The sequence below is a fragment of the Scheffersomyces spartinae genome, assembly GCF_019049425.1.
Source record: "Scheffersomyces spartinae strain ARV_011 chromosome Unknown scaffold_20, whole genome shotgun sequence".
Lineage (NCBI taxonomy): Eukaryota > Fungi > Ascomycota > Pichiomycetes > Serinales > Debaryomycetaceae > Lizanozyma > Lizanozyma spartinae.
This window is the reverse complement of record NW_025065067.1, coordinates 226,159-243,764: the sequence shown is the minus strand read 5'-3', so window position 1 is coordinate 243,764 and position 17,606 is coordinate 226,159. Positions and strand designations below refer to the sequence as shown.

The window sequence follows — 17,606 nt, the reverse complement described above, 5'->3', positions numbered from 1 at the left end:
TTGTGGAGTTAATTGATTTCTATATCATCCTTGAAATTGTGTTTTATGTGCACAACATATAGGGTTACAAAATAGGAGTCAATGGTCCTTATCGCCACCTTATTTCCACCTTATTTCCGTCTTATCTATACATCGTTGATAAGCTCTAAACAAGCATCTACACAGCTTTCAAGATCACCCTTCTTCAAACGAACCAAGTCTGTAAGTACCCCTTTATCCATATCCGGAAAGATCTCTATGAGACTGTTTAAGGTTGCTTGTAATTGCTCTGTGTCTTGCGGTGATTCACCCGAACGTTGTTCTTGAGCCAGCAGTGGTTCAGGTGATGGTGAAAGGAAACTAGTTATTGATTTTGTCAACATCCCTGCGCTTGTTAAAAGTACTCTTGATGGCGATAACGATGATTCGGTTGAATATGGTAATTGTTGTTGTGTTTGTGGAATGGGCATATTTTGAACCACATGTTCTTGATGTTGGCGATTCAATTTAGCCAAATTCAAAGCTTCAATTTCCTTTCGTATCAGTTCTCGTTGTTTTTCTTCTGCATCCCATGATTCCATATGAGCATTATATTCATTCTCATTTATGGTTAAAGTGTCTTTATCAATATTTTGAATGAACCTTATAGCACCTTCTATTGATGAAAGATAATAACTTGTTTCACCACTTTCCAACCATTCTGTTCCTCTAAAGTTTTCAATATAATGAACATTGCTAATGAAATATGATACTCTGGCTTTCATGATCACAAAGATCAATAATGGCATAAATTCATCAGCATTAGTTTCTTGTTCAACTGATTTCAAAAATCCAAATATTATTTTGCAACAATTTAATATGCAAATGATTTTATCTCTTGGAGCTCTGTAAACATTCAATTTGTTTAATTCAGTGCCTGCTTGATCAAGAACTTTCAATTTGGAACCTCCATTGTCACCAAGTAAACTCAAATCAATATCTAAATGAATACCATTTACCCAACTAAACTTCTCTAATTGAATGGAAAAGGTATTATCCAAACTTAAATCTTCTTTAAACATTTCAGGTATTAAATTGATGTCATTCCCCATTTTGATTTCATATTCTGGTGGGAAACATTGTTCATAGATTCTATTCATGATTAATTTCTCCAACCCTTCTCTTGAATTTTCCAGATCCGCTGCATTCATGGATGCAAATGGTTCATAAACATTAAACTTATCATTAATGAAGCTTTTGAACTCAGAAACTATCTTGATCTTTTGTGCTCCAGTGAACGTATGGCCTTGACGAGTAAACAGAATAAGAAACGAGCGGATATAGCGGACTATGGGGTTGGCTGATTTCCGTTTAAGATTACTAAGAAAGTTTTGGAAATTGAATGGATGATGTGATGGTTGATATTGTGGAGTATCAATTGTAGTATTGGAATATTGTGTTGTTTCTGGAACATGATGATCATGATGATCTTGCTCAATAGCAGATAGTCTATCTTGGGAAGCTAGGGTTTGTGCTTCATCAACTGTTGATGTACTTGAAAAGTCTCTTACCAATGGGTCTAATGGGTAATCGTCAACTTCGCTACCGTTATCTTCATGATCAACTTCATCATCATCACCTCCATCACCTTCATTGATTGATTGTTCCTTCTCAATAATACCATCAGCTTGAGGCTCTTCTTGATATTGCTTTTCAAATTCTTCTATTTGATCAACCTTCTCTTCAGACACCAAACCCACTTTAGAAGAACCCTTTTCCGGTTCAGATTCATGCTCATTCTCACTACCAATGTCTTTAGGTTCATGTTGAACCTTTTCAACATCCTTGTCGTCCTCCTCTAAAACCTTATCAGGACGAAGATCGTATCTGTCAAAAATGCCTATTAAATCCGAATTGACCATTTCCCCCTGGCTCATTCTTCTTGTATCTTCAACAGAATCCATCTGTGCCTCCTGTGTAGGTGCAGATTTGGTTAACATGCTCTGTAGTATGGGAGACATTCCTGCTTTGATCCCTCCGTTTCCATTGGATAACGTGGCGGTGGTGGTTGATGTTGTAGCCTGTGACTTGGACACATTGAATGCCAAGTTGTTGAACGACATGATTGGCTAATGTGATTAAGGGGATCTTATTCATTATGTAGTCATCTACATTTAGATTAGATTACGAGAGTCGTGCACAAACCACAATATACACTGGTTATACTATGAATACTATTTAAGCTTTAACTTTAGCTTAAACCCACCTTTACCCTTGGGTTTTTCTGTTTCAGCTCCTTCTGGTGACGTAGACTTACTGGAGTTACCGGTGGAATGTATATATATCTTTGTCTTTTTCTTCTTTGGTGGAGGTGCACCTGAAGCAAATGGACTTCCAGCTCTTGAAAATGGTGATTGAGGTCTGTCAATTGAACGGCCTTCAGGTTCCGCCAGTGATGCTTTTGATGATACGTTTATTGTAGTATCGACACCGTTATTATTAGTGGTGGGAGATAAAGTGTTAACTTCTGGTTCTTTAGCATCATCATCATCTTTGGGTTCATCTTTGACTATTGATTGAGCATCGTGATTGTTCAAGTTTAACTTAATCTTGGTGGACATTTCTTCATGATTATCCTCTTTATTTACTTCAAATGGTACAGAAGAAACCTCTACCTTCTTCTTCTTCTTGAGCAGAATTCTCACATACCGAGGTGAAGCTTTTATTGGCTCCATCCGTATATTCTTTAATTTGCTAGGATTACTAAACTTGATAGTCACTTTGGTACCTTGGTGTAGTACGTTGGTTGAAAGTATACCACCTGCTTCTTTCTTGATAACTCTGTTAGCTGGCTGTTTCTGTTTCTTAACAGGTGAAGAGTGATTTGGAGTTGGAATAGGAGGTAATGGATTCAATTTATGATTTTTAAAATGGAATGTGATTTGGTTCCTGTTCCGAGGATTCCTAGTCATTAAAACATGCGGAATCACCACAGTCTTCTTAGCATCAACTGGTCTTTTACCGCTGATTTTATTCCCTTTCTTCGACTCATTATTATTGGTGATGGCATTCAATTTAAGAGTTAATTTGGGTGGTTCAACGTCATTTGTTTCATTCTTTCTTGGAACTGTCTTCTTAGCCTTTTCTACTACTGGAATTGTTGCTGTTGATGATACAGAAGGCCTCTTTAATGATGGAGCAGTCAACTTACGCGACAATAATTGAATCTTGAACCTTCCTTCACGACGAATGGTGATCTTGCCGTCTCCCAAATTTTTGGCTACCAATTTTTTCTTTAAGTCTTCAATTGGAACACAAGGAATCAAATAACTAACGAAAAAGGAATCGATCTCCTTATATAATACTTGACAAGCATTAAAAATATTTCGACGTTCTCGAATACCAATCAATGAAGTATGTAATAATTCCCAAAATACATTTTGTAAACCTTTACCTATGGCATAATCACGTCTAAGAATTTCAATGGCTCCATTTAATGTTTCTCGAGCATAAATATCCCGTTGGTTGCTCATGGCAGTGTTCGAACTATCTTCTTCAATGATAACCATATTAGTCTTGTTGCCAACATTTTTGGAACCATCCAATAATTTGGCATAGGTTTTAAATTCAGGATCATCAAGTGTCGAAGGTGTACCATCAATAGCTGCAAAGGCAATGGAGTCAATCAAAACTGAAATCAAACAACTCTTGAAGTTCAAATTACTATTCTCCAATAAAACAGTCTTTAAAAAGTATTCAAGAATAGTACTATTCTTCAATCCTCCTAATTGAAATAAACCTTTGAAAGCTGCGACTCTAATGCTATAAGGGTGTTTTCCAATAGTGTAGAAAAGTAAATCTTCAAATGATAAATCGGCCAAATTGTGTAAGGTAAGTCTAATTTTTTCTTGAAGACAAGTTACCCCGAGAATTTTATGATATGAAGGAACCCATTCGTCTAATTTCTGGATTCTACTGATTTCTTCCAATACTTCTTTGGAAAACTTGTGTTGATCATCCAGAATGTTTCTTGTAGTAGAACTTGCTCCTCCTATTTGTAACGAAAGATTAATTGGTGAGTTGCCTGTTGCACATTGTGAAAGAGCTTCAATAGTCTCAGCCATATAAAGACAATCTTGGTAAGGGTTATTTGTATTGTCATTATATTTGACCACATTCATTAATAATCTGCAAACTGCTTGGGGCACTTGGCCTTCATCATCTTGGATCAGACACAATATTTTAGGCATAGCCTTTTGTAGAAGATAATGACTCAAGTCACTGAAATCATTACTCACAGGAATCAAACTGTTCTTGTAACAAAACAAAGACTTGTAAACTCGAATTAAGTACAGTAACCCAATGAAGTTGTTACTTGAATTAGATAATTTGGCAAGTGCCTTGGCAGCAGCAATACGAATACCATAATAATATCTGGAATCAAATATTGTTCTAGTTAATACCGTACAATGAACAGTATTAGGCTTCCCCACATTACCAAAATATTGAACAGCATCATATTGAGCTTCAACGTCTCTATCATGTTGTAATTGAGACCCATACATATAATCTTGTTGCTTGACATTTATCTTTGCTATCCATTCAAAATCTGAATCCACACGAACCCACTCTAACGCATCGCTATTCATTGGGTCATCTTCTTGTCGTTCCCAATCTGCAAATTCCCAAGCTGCCTTATCTGCTTCACTAGTTAAAACATCACCAAATTTATTGAATGCAGAAATAGGATCATTTCCTTCTTCTTTATTCTTTTTAATTCTTTTATACCTTGAATTATATTGAATGTCCAATTTGGTATAAGCATCTTTTATATCCACAATATGTTCATATGGAGTACCATCTGCTTCATGAATTCTAATAGTCATTGGTCCAGTAAATAATGGTTGTACCGAAAACACCGGTTCATTATCCAAATATGATATCGAATCATTTATAAAAGTCAGTGCCTTCGGGTGATGCTTCCGGGTATCCAAGTTTTGAATCTGTCGTATACTCATTTCAACCAAAGATCTTTTTTTATTGAACCGTTGCATAATATGGAAAATTGGAACTCCAGCTCCATAAACCCATTGCCTAAAGAATTGGTCCAATTTATTCCTATTGACCTTTTCACAAACATGTTGAAAATGACTGGTGGATAATGTACTATTTGGTAATTCACTGGACATTGCTTGTAAAAATAATTTTGGTAATACTCTTGATAAGCCAAAGGACTTGTCAGTCTTTGTCATCCGTCTATCCAAAATGTAAAGGACTATTGGAGCCTTTAATTTAAGAAACCCTAAATCCTTTTCTGATATGGGGAATCTGAAATATTGGGTTGCAAGTGGTTTCTGTCCAATATCAGTATCTGCAACTTCATTCATTGTATGTTTTATTCTGAATTTATACTCATTAACCCCCAAAATAGTCTTTATGAATTGTAAAGACATGAACCTGGCAATCCCCACAATACACCATAAATCATTATAGTCTTGAGGAGTTATGTTGATACCTGACCATTGAGATGCAATGGAATCCACAAGCAACAAGGTATTTTCAAATATCGGTTCCAATAATGTTGGAGGGTATAATAGGTCCGAATCTAAGATTGAAAGTCCAGCAAAACTACATGTTGTAGTTAAATTGTTATCCACAAAGACAATGGAATATGAAGTGAATGGGAAGGAACCAAATTCTTTCAGAAAAAAATCAAGAACTTTAGTTGCAACAATACAAGTATTTTCAGCATCATCCATTCGATCAGGTAAACAATAAAGCATAATCAGTAAACCTGAAGATTCTTTATCTAAATCTTCAAATTCTAAACGTTCACTAAAGTTGTTTTCTTCTTCATTATCTCCATTGTTGTTCATCAATTCCATTAATTGGAAACATCCTACTGCCCAACCAACATGTTGAGCGCAAACAGGGTTGAAAATAGACCAAGAAACAACCTTCTTGGATAAATCAATAGGATGAGGAGTCTCTTTAATGTTATTATAATCTCCTGAACATACTACCAAATCAGCAGAGTCTTCTTCTGTTTCTTCATCATCACCCATTTCAGAAGATTCAATATTATTATCAAAATGATTACCGTCTTCATCCAAAACGTTTTTTCTTCTCTTTTTCTTTTTCAAATGAGCTAAAGCTTCTCTAGACCCAATGATACGAGGCATACCTATATCTTTGACTGTTCTAGGAACACTTACTTCTAAAGTCCACGTTGATCTGTCCCACATATTATCAACACAGGGAACCCAAGATGATGTGGAAATATTATAATCTGCATTGGTGGTATAAGCATGCCAGAACTTGCGGTCGTCAGTTTGGTCAACCGAAAAATTAACACCATTCTGTGGATTTATGCATTCATATTCAATCTTAACCACTATAGGCGAATAGAATTCACTTGTTGTTGCCTTTGATCGAAGATGCAGTGGAGTATATGTATTCATTTGACTTCTTGGAGTTTGTAAAGAACTATTGTTAATGTCTGTTGATTCAAATTTGAGTGTTTCTGGAAGCAATATGGCAAGCTCTTCTGTATTACCATTTGTTGCAGGAGGAGATTCTTTCCTTATATCATAATTGTACTCCCCAAGAATATAATTCAATCTCTGTCGTATCAAATGATGCTGATGAATGGTGATACTATCGGAATAAATATCCATAACATTGATATTTTTGGCAGTTGTCGAATCAAACATCTTAGGATCATTAATAAATAATCTATCATCATAAATATAATTTGTTATTCGTGATCCATTGATAAATACTTCCTTAATCTTCATCTCACGACAGTCCAACTTAATAACTCGTAATGTATTGGACGTGGGTATTAAAGTGATCTCCGTGAACCCTTCAATGCGTTTTCGAGAAAGATCAACATCGATATTAACTCGTTGATGTCCGACTTTGAACAATTGTGACAGGAGATTGACCTTGTTTCGTGAACTCCGGTTTCTTGGTGTAGTCGCATCTACGCCTCCACCACCTCCATTGGTCAACTTGCTCATTCCCAAATGGGCCAAGTCTATATATGGGGTCGACGCGCCCATGTCTGGAAAAAGACTTTGTGTTAGTGGGTGGGTTTACTTGCTTATCACCGCCACAGCAGTCAATTCTAAACTGATGTGTTTACTGTTTGTTTGTATGGCCATTTAACTAGTCAATAGTTTTTCAATGGTCGTGCTCACACCAATAGAAGAGTATAAAGGTCGCAAAAATATACTGAAATAGTACTAAGTATGCTGATATAGAATAAAGTAATATATAGAGTAAAGTATATAGAATAAAGTATAAATAATAAAGTATAAATAAGTAGTAAAAAGTATACTAAAGTAAACTAATATAAGTATATTACTATCTATTAATGTAAATAATTGTATAATTATATGCTTATTCTATCTCATAATCAACATAATCATAAGCTTCATTACGTAAGCCAGCTCCTGGTATTGCAATGATATCACCATTAAAATTAACAATAATTGGCAGTGATTCAAGTGCTTTCCCCTTTACATTGAGCTTTTGAGTAAGATATTTACCATGGATTTTGTGACAATATGGAGCAAGTTGTAAGTGAACCGGAATTTGCAGCCTAACCCGAATCCATAGTCTTCGGTCATAAAAGACCCAATTACTCCATTCTGAATCTCTTAGGTGAATATTGAACTGATTGTCTTGGTAAGTGTGTTTTTCCATATTCTGTCTTGAAATCAGTAGCCTTATCGTATCTTCTTCTTGTTCTGGTACAAGGGTAAACTTCAAGTTCAATGCTGTGATGGTAATTGTACTAGTGTGGGAAAATAGTCGAGGTACCACAGACCTTTCAAGCTTAGCATACATCCAATGGTAATATTTGACACTTGAATAAGGTTCTAATAGTTGGTACAAATACCTACTCAATATTGTGATGTAATTAGGATTGTTGAAAACCAGTTTGGGTAATTGGAAACTGACCAAACACAACATCCGATTCGTGGTTAATGATCCAAACTGCAATATGTAATTACTTAACTGTTCAACCTTGCTCTCAATCATATCATTGCATTCTTCCAATTGGCAGTATAATGAGTGAACATTGTTCATATCAAGAAGATTCTCTTCCATCCAATATCTTATGAGGTTTCGTTGCGTTAAATGGATATCCTTATTAGTGTGATCTTCAAACCATTCCAAGTGTTTGTTAACAGCCATATCCCGTATGTCTGATTTGAAGTACTCCAACAAGGGCCTTACCACTGTAATATTGTCAGTGGGAACTTTGGGAGCTAGAGGAAATCTTGATACGGGTCTAATACCCATTAAGCCATATAAGGTTGAATTTTGACCTAATCTTTGAACAAACGTCTCTAATTTATCATTCATATTATGACCTGTGAAGAGCAAATTTGACCCCTTTTCCTTACAAACATCACGGAACACTTGATATCTCATTTCTCGAGCAACCTCCTCAAAGTTACTTATAGAATTGACATCTTCCTGCTCATATTCCAATGGTTTAATTATATGCTTGACTCCCCATTTACTTACAATGTCACCTACTCTTGCAGCTTCTAAGCCCGAATTTTCCCGGTATTTATGGTCTATAGTCACCGCATGTACTTGGTACTGTCTATTTGGAAGATGTGAGAGCAAATATGTCAAACACATTGAATCAACACCCCCAGAAAGTGCAACCACTATGTTACCTTTTGGGACAGTTGGACCTAAACATCGAACAAGCAGCGATGAGAACTGCGACAACGATATCATAACATTGCAAAAAACAAACAAACTTACAATAAACAAAAAAGAACAATAGCAATACAATACAATCCAGGTCCTATTACTCTTATATTTATTTTGACTGACATGTACGTAATGTTGTGGGCCGCTCTATTTTTACGTTGGGAAGATGGTATAGATTCTGTCAAATATCGTGCACATACCAATCTCGCACAGCATGAGTCAAGCTCGGAAAAAAATGAAAAATTTTTTAAAGGGTATATATACTGGTTACGATTTGCAATCAATCACTTGCCCTCTGCCGTTCCTTTACCAAACAATGTCAGAACAAGGTGTTGGTCAATTCTTCAACTTCCCTGTAGAGGAGGAGAAGATCATTGAACAATGGGACGAGATTGACGCATTTCAAAGATCTTTAGAGATCACCAAGGACTTACCACCATTTGCATTCTTTGATGGTCCACCATTTGCTACTGGTACTCCACATTATGGTCATATTTTAGCATCTACAGTTAAGGATATCATTCCTCGTTATGCTACCATGAACGGTCACTATGTTGAAAGAAGATTCGGTTGGGATACTCATGGTTTACCAGTTGAGCACGAAATTGACAAGAAATTGGGTATCACTGGTAAGGAAGATGTGATGAATATGGGTATTGATAAATATAATGCTGAATGTCGTGCTATTGTTATGAGATATGCCGATGAATGGCGTAAAACTATCCGTAGATTGGGTAGATGGATTGATATGGATAACGATTATAAAACATTGTACCCTTCTTTTATGGAATCTGTTTGGTGGGTTTTCAAGGAGATTTATAAGAAGAATAATGTTTACAGAGGTGTTAGAGTTATGCCTTATTCCACTGGTTGTACTACCCCATTGTCTAACTTTGAAGCTCAACAAAACTATAAGGATGTTAATGATCCCGCAGTTACCATAGGGTTTCCCTTGGTTGAAGATGAAAACACTTGGTTGGTGGCTTGGACTACTACTCCATGGACGTTACCTTCAAACATTGGTGTGGCTGTCCATCCAGAGTTAGAATACGTGAAAATTTTTGATGAAGAAAAGCAAAGACACTACATTTTGATGGAATCATTGTTATCTACTTTGTATAAGAAACCTGCTAAAGCTAAGTTTAAGGTTGTTGACAGATTCTTAGGTAAAACCTTGGAAGGTAAGAAATATGTTCCTTTATTCCCATACTTTTACGAAAAGTTTAAGGAACGTGCATTCAAGGTTACTTGTGCTGATTATGTTACTTCTGATTCCGGTACTGGTATTGTCCATCTTGCTCCAGCTTTTGGTGAAATCGATTTTACTGCTGCTATGGATAATGGTATTATTAGTGCAGATGTTCTTCCCCCCAACCCAGTTGATGATCGTGGTTGTTTCACTAAAGAGGTTTCTGATTTTGAAGGTATATACGTGAAAGAGGCAGATAAGTTAATTATCAAGAAGTTGACTGAAGAAGGTAGATTACTTGTTAGCAGTCAAATTATGCACTCTTATCCATTCTGCTGGAGATCAGATACTCCATTATTATACAGAACAGTTCCTGCTTGGTTTGTTCGTGTTACTCCAGTTGTAGACGATATGTTAAAGAACGTTTCAGAAACTAATTGGGTTCCTCAAGTTATCAAGGAAAAGAGATTTTCCAATTGGATTGCCAATGCTAGAGATTGGAATATTTCAAGAAACAGATATTGGGGTACTCCAATGCCCATATGGGTTTCTGATGATTATGAAGAAATGGTTTGTATTGGATCCATTGAAGAATTGAAACAATTATCTGGTCGTGATGATATCACTGATCTTCATCGTGATAGTATTGATGATATCACAATTCCTTCTCAACAAGGCAAGGGTGTTTTGAGGAGAGTTGAAGAAGTTTTTGATTGTTGGTTTGAATCTGGTGCCATGCCTTATGCTTCCAAACATTATCCATTCGAAAACGAAGAAAGCTTTAAAGGTGCTTACCCTGCTAACTTTATTTCTGAAGGTTTAGATCAAACAAGAGGTTGGTTCTATACCTTAACTGTTTTGGGTACTCATTTGTTCAACACTGCTCCTTACAAGAATGTTATTGTTAGTGGGTTGGTGTTGGCTGCAGATGGTAAGAAGATGTCTAAACGTTTGAAGAATTATCCTGATCCTTCTTTGGTTTTGGAAAAGTATGGTGCTGATGCTTTAAGATTATATTTGATTAACTCTCCTGTTTTAAGAGCTGAAACCTTGAAATTTAAGGAAGAAGGTGTTAAGGATGTTGTTTCATCTGTTTTATTGCCATGGTATAATTCCTATAAGTTCTTGAAGGAAGCTGCTGATCTCTTCAAGAAGGAAAATAATGAAGAATTTATCTATAACCCAGACTTGAAGTCTTCTAATGTTATGGATAGATGGTTATTGGCAGCCATTCAAACCTTAATCAAGAATATTGACACTGAAATGGAACAATACAAGTTATACACTGTTGTACCTAAATTGTTAACCTTTATTGATGATTTGACTAATTGGTATATTAGATTCAATCGTCGTAGACTTAAGGGTTATACTGATGAAGGTATTGAAGACACCAAGATGGCCCTTAATACCTTGGCTGAAGGTTCTTTGACCTTAACAAGAGCCATGGCACCTTTCACTCCTTATTTGGCAGATGGTATTTACACTAGATTGACTGGATATTTCAAGAAGGAATACTTGGAAAGCATTTCTATTAATGCTAAATTACCTGATACCAGATCAGTTCATTTCTTAAAGTATCCTACCCCCAATAAGGAATATGCTGATGAAGCTATTGAATTGGCTGTTTCAAGAATGCAAAGTGTTATTGAATTGGGTCGTAACATTAGAGAAAAGAAGATGATTTCTTTGAAGACTCCATTAAAGGAATTGGTTGTTATTCATCATGATCCAAAGTTTTTGGAAGATGTTGAATCTTTAAAGAATTATATCATTGAAGAATTAAATGTCAGAAACCTTGTTATTACTCAAGATGAAGACAAATATGGTGTTGAATATAGTGTTGTTGCCGATTGGCCAGTGTTGGGTAAGAAATTAAAGAAGGATGCTAAGAGAGTTAAAGCTGCTTTACCAAGCGTAACTTCTGATGAAGTTAAAGTATTTGCTGAATCAGGTAAGATCACAGTTGATGGTATCGATTTGGTTAAGGAAGATTTACAAATCTTGCGTGGGTTACCTGAAGATAAGACATCTCATGGTTGTGAAGTTAGATCCTCTGGTCAGTTGTTAATTATTTTGGATGTTAACTCTTATCCTGAATTACAAAGTGAAGGTTTAGCCAGAGAAATCATTAATCGTGTTCAAAGATTACGTAAGAAGGTTGGTTTAAATACCACTGATGATGTTGCTGTTGAATATAATTTGATAAAAGATACCATTGACTTTGCCAGTGTCATTGAGACCAATAAGGACTTGCTTTCCAAATGTTCAAAGAAACCATTGGTAGAATTCAGTCAAGTTGAGAACCAAAACCAAATCATTGCTGATGAAGAACAAACCATTAATGATACTGTTTTCAACTTAAGATTGTTGAAATTGTAATAGAAATATATAAACATGAATTAAGATGTTCCATCTATCGATACTCCTATCCATTCACTAATGGAATCGTCTGTAATAAAACCAGCGATGGTGCTGCCTTTATACTCAACGTATCCATGAGTGTTGATCATAAGTCTAAGCATATCAAAACTAGAAGCAGTTGCACCACCTGTTGTTTCTGTTGCTATCTCAAAGTCAATAAGTCTAGCATTCTTACCTATATGGAACGTCACTTGTAGACCATGAGTCGCACTCTTGAACGTATGAGTGAACAGTGGAGTGTGGCCAAACCTCCAGGACCATTGCTTAAGTTCTTCCACTGTTTGAAGCACCTCCACCGGTAACGGTGTGTCTTCGTCGATGGTGAATGTAGTACAGGCATTTTCGGCAAAGCTTGGTAGACCTAGCATCTCGTCCAACTCATTGATGGGCAGCACGGTTACCCCGTAATTCAGTGCGAACCCACTACTAACCAATTGAATGAACCTGTCGATGGGAATGCCAATATTAACTACCGGAGATCTTACAGACTTGACGGAACTCTTTAAGTCCACATGACCGACCTTGGCTTCATCACGACGAAGAAGCCTCCTTAGAACGTCCAAATTCAGTGATAGAAGCATTGTACCATGATGATACGATTTACCCTTGGAAAGCTTATACGCTGAACCACTGACTTTCTTACCGGTTGGACCATCGACGATATCTCCTCGGTCGTTAACCTTCAAAGAGCAAAGCTCAGTGATACTTTCGGTGATAAGTCGACTGAAATTGAACCGATCAAACTTTTGCTTAGTGGTCATGAATGAATAGTTGACGTTGCCTAAATCGTGAACCACAGTTCCACCACCAGAACGACGTCTGACCAAGGGGATCCCCAAGGCATTCAACAAGGGTAGGTTGGTTTCTGCCCATGGGTTCTGGTTCTTACCGATCACAACACATGGAGAGTTGACGTAGAGCATTAGTCTGTTGCAATTGTGTTCGTCTTCAGATGTAGGGAGTGGCATCTGGTTGTAGATGTAGTCTTCAATCGCAAGGTTAAGGTACGGATCATGAAGCTTGGAACTAAAGATGATTGGTTGACGTAGACAAGCTGTCTCTGAAAGAGATGCAGTAGCAGCAGCTGTAGCTGGCACCGGCTCTGCAGATGCAACATCAGACCTCAGCTCGAGTCCAAGTAATTCCTTTTGTCTTAAGACATCGGGAGATTCCTTATACAACTGGAACCCAGCCAACCCAAAGTCATCATCATCAACAGTGGTCAAGTCGTCCTCAAACGGCACTTGGAAATGCGTACGTCTAACAAACACCGTCGGTAGTCTGCGGAGCTTGGGTACGACTGATCTAATCATGAGTGGGGGTAATTCAGTGAATGGTGACGGTGGATGGTAGTTGGCGTAGTGATGAGATCAAATCGCATACACAAAAAATATATACTTAAGTGCATGTCTTTCTTTTACGTATCATGGACAGAAACAACGTATTGGAGAAACGATTGCTTTCTCGGAGTTACTCCTCCCGGAGAAAGATAAAGGAGATCTTGGAAACAAGATATGTCTCTCTGGGGGACCAAAAACCTTCTCTATTTCTTGTACCAACCAAAGGGTCGTCCGATGAGGGAGGGAAACAGACATCAACCAAATCATTACTACATGTGGAGAAACCTAAAGACCCTATCAGTAAGGAGAGGAAGACTCGAACACGACAAGAGTTCAAGACTTATATACACGAGACTATGAAGAAACAAAAGGCATTGACTAAACGAATCACTCGAAATCGTCAAGTAAATGTACATAAACTACTTGATCATTATCAAATCCCAAAGTATGAAGATTATACAGAACTTAATAATCTTTGGCAGAAATATATGCATGATTTGCTATTCAATAACACTAAAGCTGGTGGTGGTGGTGTTACTTCCACCGAAGAAGATATTCAATTACCTTCATTAGCCTTTATACTACCGAAACTTTCCAGTGCCGAATATGTTGGATGTATGTTGACAGTGTTACAATCTAAAAACACCAATTTGATTGGAATACGAGGAATCGTTCTCTGGGATGCCCAGCATTCGTTTATTGTTGTTTCTCCAAGAGATACTCAGGCCAATGAAATTGCTGAAGCCTCAAAGTCTCCTCCTTCCCCCACAGAATTAGTTGGAGGACTCAAAATCTTGCCTAAAACAGGAACATTATTTGCATTTGACATTGTGCTAAACGATCGAACATGTATTGGATTTACCATTGTTGGGTCCAGATTTGAACTTAGGTCTATAGATAGGGCTGGGAAGAAGTTCAAAAGTCATAACGTAATAGATTTATAGTATGATAAAATGTTATTATTTCCGTTTAATTTCCATCAATTGCTGTAAGAGTAAACTACTGCTTCGTTCAGTATCATGCAGTAACAGATGGATTATCTTTTCAACATCATCAACTTCGGTTGTAGAAAGTTTCTTAGTCCTGAGTAGATGAGTGATTTCTTCCATAAGTTTTGATTTGTCAATAGAGTCATCTTCTATCTCCATCTCAACAGTCCCCCTTATTGAACTATCATCATCAACTAATAAAAGGTCTTTGAAATCAACATTGAATCCAGAAACCTTTTCCTTGGAAAACTCAACCAATTCATCCAATAACCCTTCAAAGTCATCTTCCTTTGTTGTCTTCTCATGAACGGTTTCAAACTCCTTCAATACATTACTTAGATTGATTAGCTCGGAGTAGTTATTGTATATAATGGATTTCTTCGACAGCTTAAGCAGATTGAGCTTATCTGTGTGGACATTCCTTAATGCTAATATATCTTCTATGCATGATTTGGTAGCATATTCTTCAACATCATCAACACCAATAGATTCGGGTATTGAAGCATTGCTTGAGGCTATTTTATCAGATGACAGGTTCTGTATATGATAAAAGTCCTGAAGAGCCTTCCTTCTCAGTTTGGTACTCATTGCTGATGAAGGATGGAACAGTATGGAGACTAATATTGATTCGGTTGCAGTTGTATATTTGTGTGTGTGCGCTACCATGCGAATCTAATGGTATATAGGTTGGTGTCTTCTTCAGTAGGTATAAACTTCTGTGATAGTAAACTGCTCTATTATGTTCTGTAATATTATAGTACTTTATTATGCTACGTTCTGTATTAATCGTGACTCCATGCATCTAAATAGATTTTATCCTCTTCCTCTTCTTCAACAGGTACTTTACTCCCATAGTCAAATATTGAAAAGGTAGTTGAATCTTGAGGACTAAGATTATTTTGACTTTCAAAAGCTTTACCAAATTTACTTTCCACCAAACTTTGCCACGGAACTGTATATTGGTCAAAGGAATTATTGGCAAGTTCAAGTTTATCATCGTATACCAATAAATTGCATAAACTTCTTATATTTGAAGAATTCAATTCCACATTAGTCACATCATTATTAAGAATAAATTCACATATGGCATCTAAAGTTGCAAATCCAGAATATCCAGCAGGATATGATGCTTGAACAGGATTAGCTAATGTATCAGGTTGAAAGAAATGAGGATACGATCTTGTGGCCACAAATTTCCATATCAAAAGTCCTAAACCTTCTACAAACCCTGTATCTAATTCTGAATCAGTGAAAAATGGTCCACCTATAACATCTAATGCTGGTTGTAAATTGTACAACATATAAATCTTTCTTGTAGGATGTTGTACTGATTGAATGGTTTTGATATATTTCTGTCCTTCTAATGACTTTAAACATTTGTTAACTACCTTCTCATGTAAATTTGTTCTTGCTTTAAGGGCTTTAACCCAAAGTCCTTCTCTGCCACTAGCTTCAATATATGAATAAATCATCTGTTCATCATCGGTCATCTGATTCACAAGCATGGCTTCCAGTTGTGGAACTGCTTTGAACATCAACTCTCCATTTTGTTTGATCAACTTACACAACTTACGATCAACCAATTCTTGAATGAGTTTCATTAAATCAGTGGTATTCTCAAGATGAGCTAGCTTTTGCATGCTATGTTGGTTATGGAGGGAGTCCTCCACCTCCAACATCTTCTCATGCAATTGGTGTGCCTGTTCGGAGAGCTCGTCCATATTGACTGGTAATGATAAGATATGGTTTAGGTACTACAAGTTAATCACGGGTGGTTTGTTTAACGGTAAGATCATCGGAAGCCTCATTGAAAATTTTTGACCACTTTACACGAACGTTGATACTTGATGCTACAAGTTGTATTGCTGATTTCGATGCTCAACATCCGGTAAAGTCTCAATCTCCGATCAAGATGGCTGATGCTGGTCCCAAGAAGCCAATATTCAAGAAAAAAGTAGCAAGAACAAGTGGACGTAGTCGAAGAACAACAGATATTGAGGAAGATGAAGATCAACAACTACCATCTGTGCTTCACAGTAAACCCAATAGTAGGTTTCAGAAACCAATGAAAAAGAAGAAAGACATTTCCAAATATATCAATATTATGGATGATATTGACGATGATACTGAATTCCAATCTGAATCTGTTCAATCTTTGGAATCAGCTATTGATGAGGGTGTCACCATAGAGAATATAAGTGAGCTACCCTCCGACATACAAACACAACTACAAGCGAAGGCTAGCCCTGTAATTGTGCCACCAGTAATCAAGAAATATGTTCCTATTCCAAGCCAAAGAGAACGAGAAGATATCAAAATTTCCAAGACGGACTTGATCAATGAATATAAAGAGGATGACCAATACGGAGAAGAGCTTAACGAAGACATTGTGGACCACGGTGATGAAGACGATATTGATGCTACAGATTTAATGACTGAGGGTAATGATAAATTATATATCAGTGGTAGGGCTCCTCGGCTTCCAGATATTAAGGACTACAATTTGGAAATCGATGATGATATAATTGATACCAGACTTAGCTTGAAACAACTAGAGTCGCAATTGAATGACATAACTATCCATGGAGAAATCGCCCAAGTGACTCAAACAATTACCACACAGAAGCAAAGTAGAGAGACCGCATTACATGATATAGCGAGTCTTGAACAACAAATAATGAGCATTAGTCATAAGCAAGAACTACTATTACAAAAGTTGATTGACCAATGTCCTCCTACATCATCATAGCTAACTCAGATTTACGCAGACAAATATACGGATGTGCGTAATTTTCAGAACGCAACAAAGAGGTGAAAAAATTTTATAGATCTCGAACCGCGCTTAATCTTTATTCACCAATAAAATTATTGCCTATTTGGTGTGAGTCACTTAGCTTCTCCTCCCTCCCTCCATTTGGACTATAAGTACGGCATTGGAAAACCATTAACCTTTCTTTTCCATTTCTCCAG

The 17,606-nt window shown here is 36.8% G+C and overlaps 9 protein-coding genes across 9 annotated transcripts; 3 read left to right on the top strand and 6 right to left on the bottom strand.

Annotated features, from left to right (window-relative positions):
* Positions 1 to 125: 125 nt before the first annotated feature.
* KQ657_002505 (guanine nucleotide exchange factor) lies at positions 126 to 2,081 on the bottom strand (the record flags this gene model as incomplete). The annotated part of the gene is made up of 1 exon (XM_043193265.1): positions 126 to 2,081. The coding sequence occupies one exon, from the start codon at positions 2,079 to 2,081 to the stop codon at positions 126 to 128; it is 1,956 nt and encodes a 651-aa protein (XP_043047691.1).
* A 111-nt stretch (positions 2,082 to 2,192) lies between these two features.
* On the bottom strand, positions 2,193 to 7,022 carry TSM1 (Tsm1p; the record flags this gene model as incomplete). The annotated part of the gene is made up of 1 exon (XM_043193264.1): positions 2,193 to 7,022. One exon carries the CDS (start codon positions 7,020 to 7,022, stop codon positions 2,193 to 2,195), a length of 4,830 nt encoding a protein of 1,609 aa, XP_043047690.1.
* Positions 7,023 to 7,362: 340 nt separating this feature from the next.
* Positions 7,363 to 8,619, bottom strand: KQ657_002503 (uncharacterized protein; the record flags this gene model as incomplete). The annotated part of the gene is made up of 1 exon (XM_043193263.1): positions 7,363 to 8,619. The coding sequence occupies one exon, from the start codon at positions 8,617 to 8,619 to the stop codon at positions 7,363 to 7,365; it is 1,257 nt and encodes a 418-aa protein (XP_043047689.1).
* Positions 8,620 to 9,013: 394 nt separating this feature from the next.
* On the top strand, positions 9,014 to 12,265 carry ILS1 (isoleucine--tRNA ligase; the record flags this gene model as incomplete). Its single annotated transcript, XM_043193262.1, has 1 exon — positions 9,014 to 12,265. The coding sequence occupies one exon, from the start codon at positions 9,014 to 9,016 to the stop codon at positions 12,263 to 12,265; it is 3,252 nt and encodes a 1,083-aa protein (XP_043047688.1).
* A 20-nt stretch (positions 12,266 to 12,285) lies between these two features.
* AIM22 (putative lipoate--protein ligase) lies at positions 12,286 to 13,620 on the bottom strand (the record flags this gene model as incomplete). The annotated part of the gene is made up of 1 exon (XM_043193261.1): positions 12,286 to 13,620. One exon carries the CDS (start codon positions 13,618 to 13,620, stop codon positions 12,286 to 12,288), a length of 1,335 nt encoding a protein of 444 aa, XP_043047687.1.
* Positions 13,621 to 13,733: 113 nt separating this feature from the next.
* On the top strand, positions 13,734 to 14,591 carry POP4 (RNase P/RNase MRP complex subunit; the record flags this gene model as incomplete). The annotated part of the gene is made up of 1 exon (XM_043193260.1): positions 13,734 to 14,591. One exon carries the CDS (start codon positions 13,734 to 13,736, stop codon positions 14,589 to 14,591), a length of 858 nt encoding a protein of 285 aa, XP_043047686.1.
* Positions 14,592 to 14,606: 15 nt separating this feature from the next.
* On the bottom strand, positions 14,607 to 15,224 carry VPS51 (Vps51p; the record flags this gene model as incomplete). The annotated part of the gene is made up of 1 exon (XM_043193259.1): positions 14,607 to 15,224. The coding sequence occupies one exon, from the start codon at positions 15,222 to 15,224 to the stop codon at positions 14,607 to 14,609; it is 618 nt and encodes a 205-aa protein (XP_043047685.1).
* Positions 15,225 to 15,418: 194 nt separating this feature from the next.
* On the bottom strand, positions 15,419 to 16,357 carry RPC34 (DNA-directed RNA polymerase III subunit; the record flags this gene model as incomplete). Its single annotated transcript, XM_043193258.1, has 1 exon — positions 15,419 to 16,357. The coding sequence occupies one exon, from the start codon at positions 16,355 to 16,357 to the stop codon at positions 15,419 to 15,421; it is 939 nt and encodes a 312-aa protein (XP_043047684.1).
* Positions 16,358 to 16,548: 191 nt separating this feature from the next.
* On the top strand, positions 16,549 to 17,385 carry KQ657_002497 (uncharacterized protein; the record flags this gene model as incomplete). The annotated part of the gene is made up of 1 exon (XM_043193257.1): positions 16,549 to 17,385. One exon carries the CDS (start codon positions 16,549 to 16,551, stop codon positions 17,383 to 17,385), a length of 837 nt encoding a protein of 278 aa, XP_043047683.1.
* Positions 17,386 to 17,606: the final 221 nt, after the last annotated feature.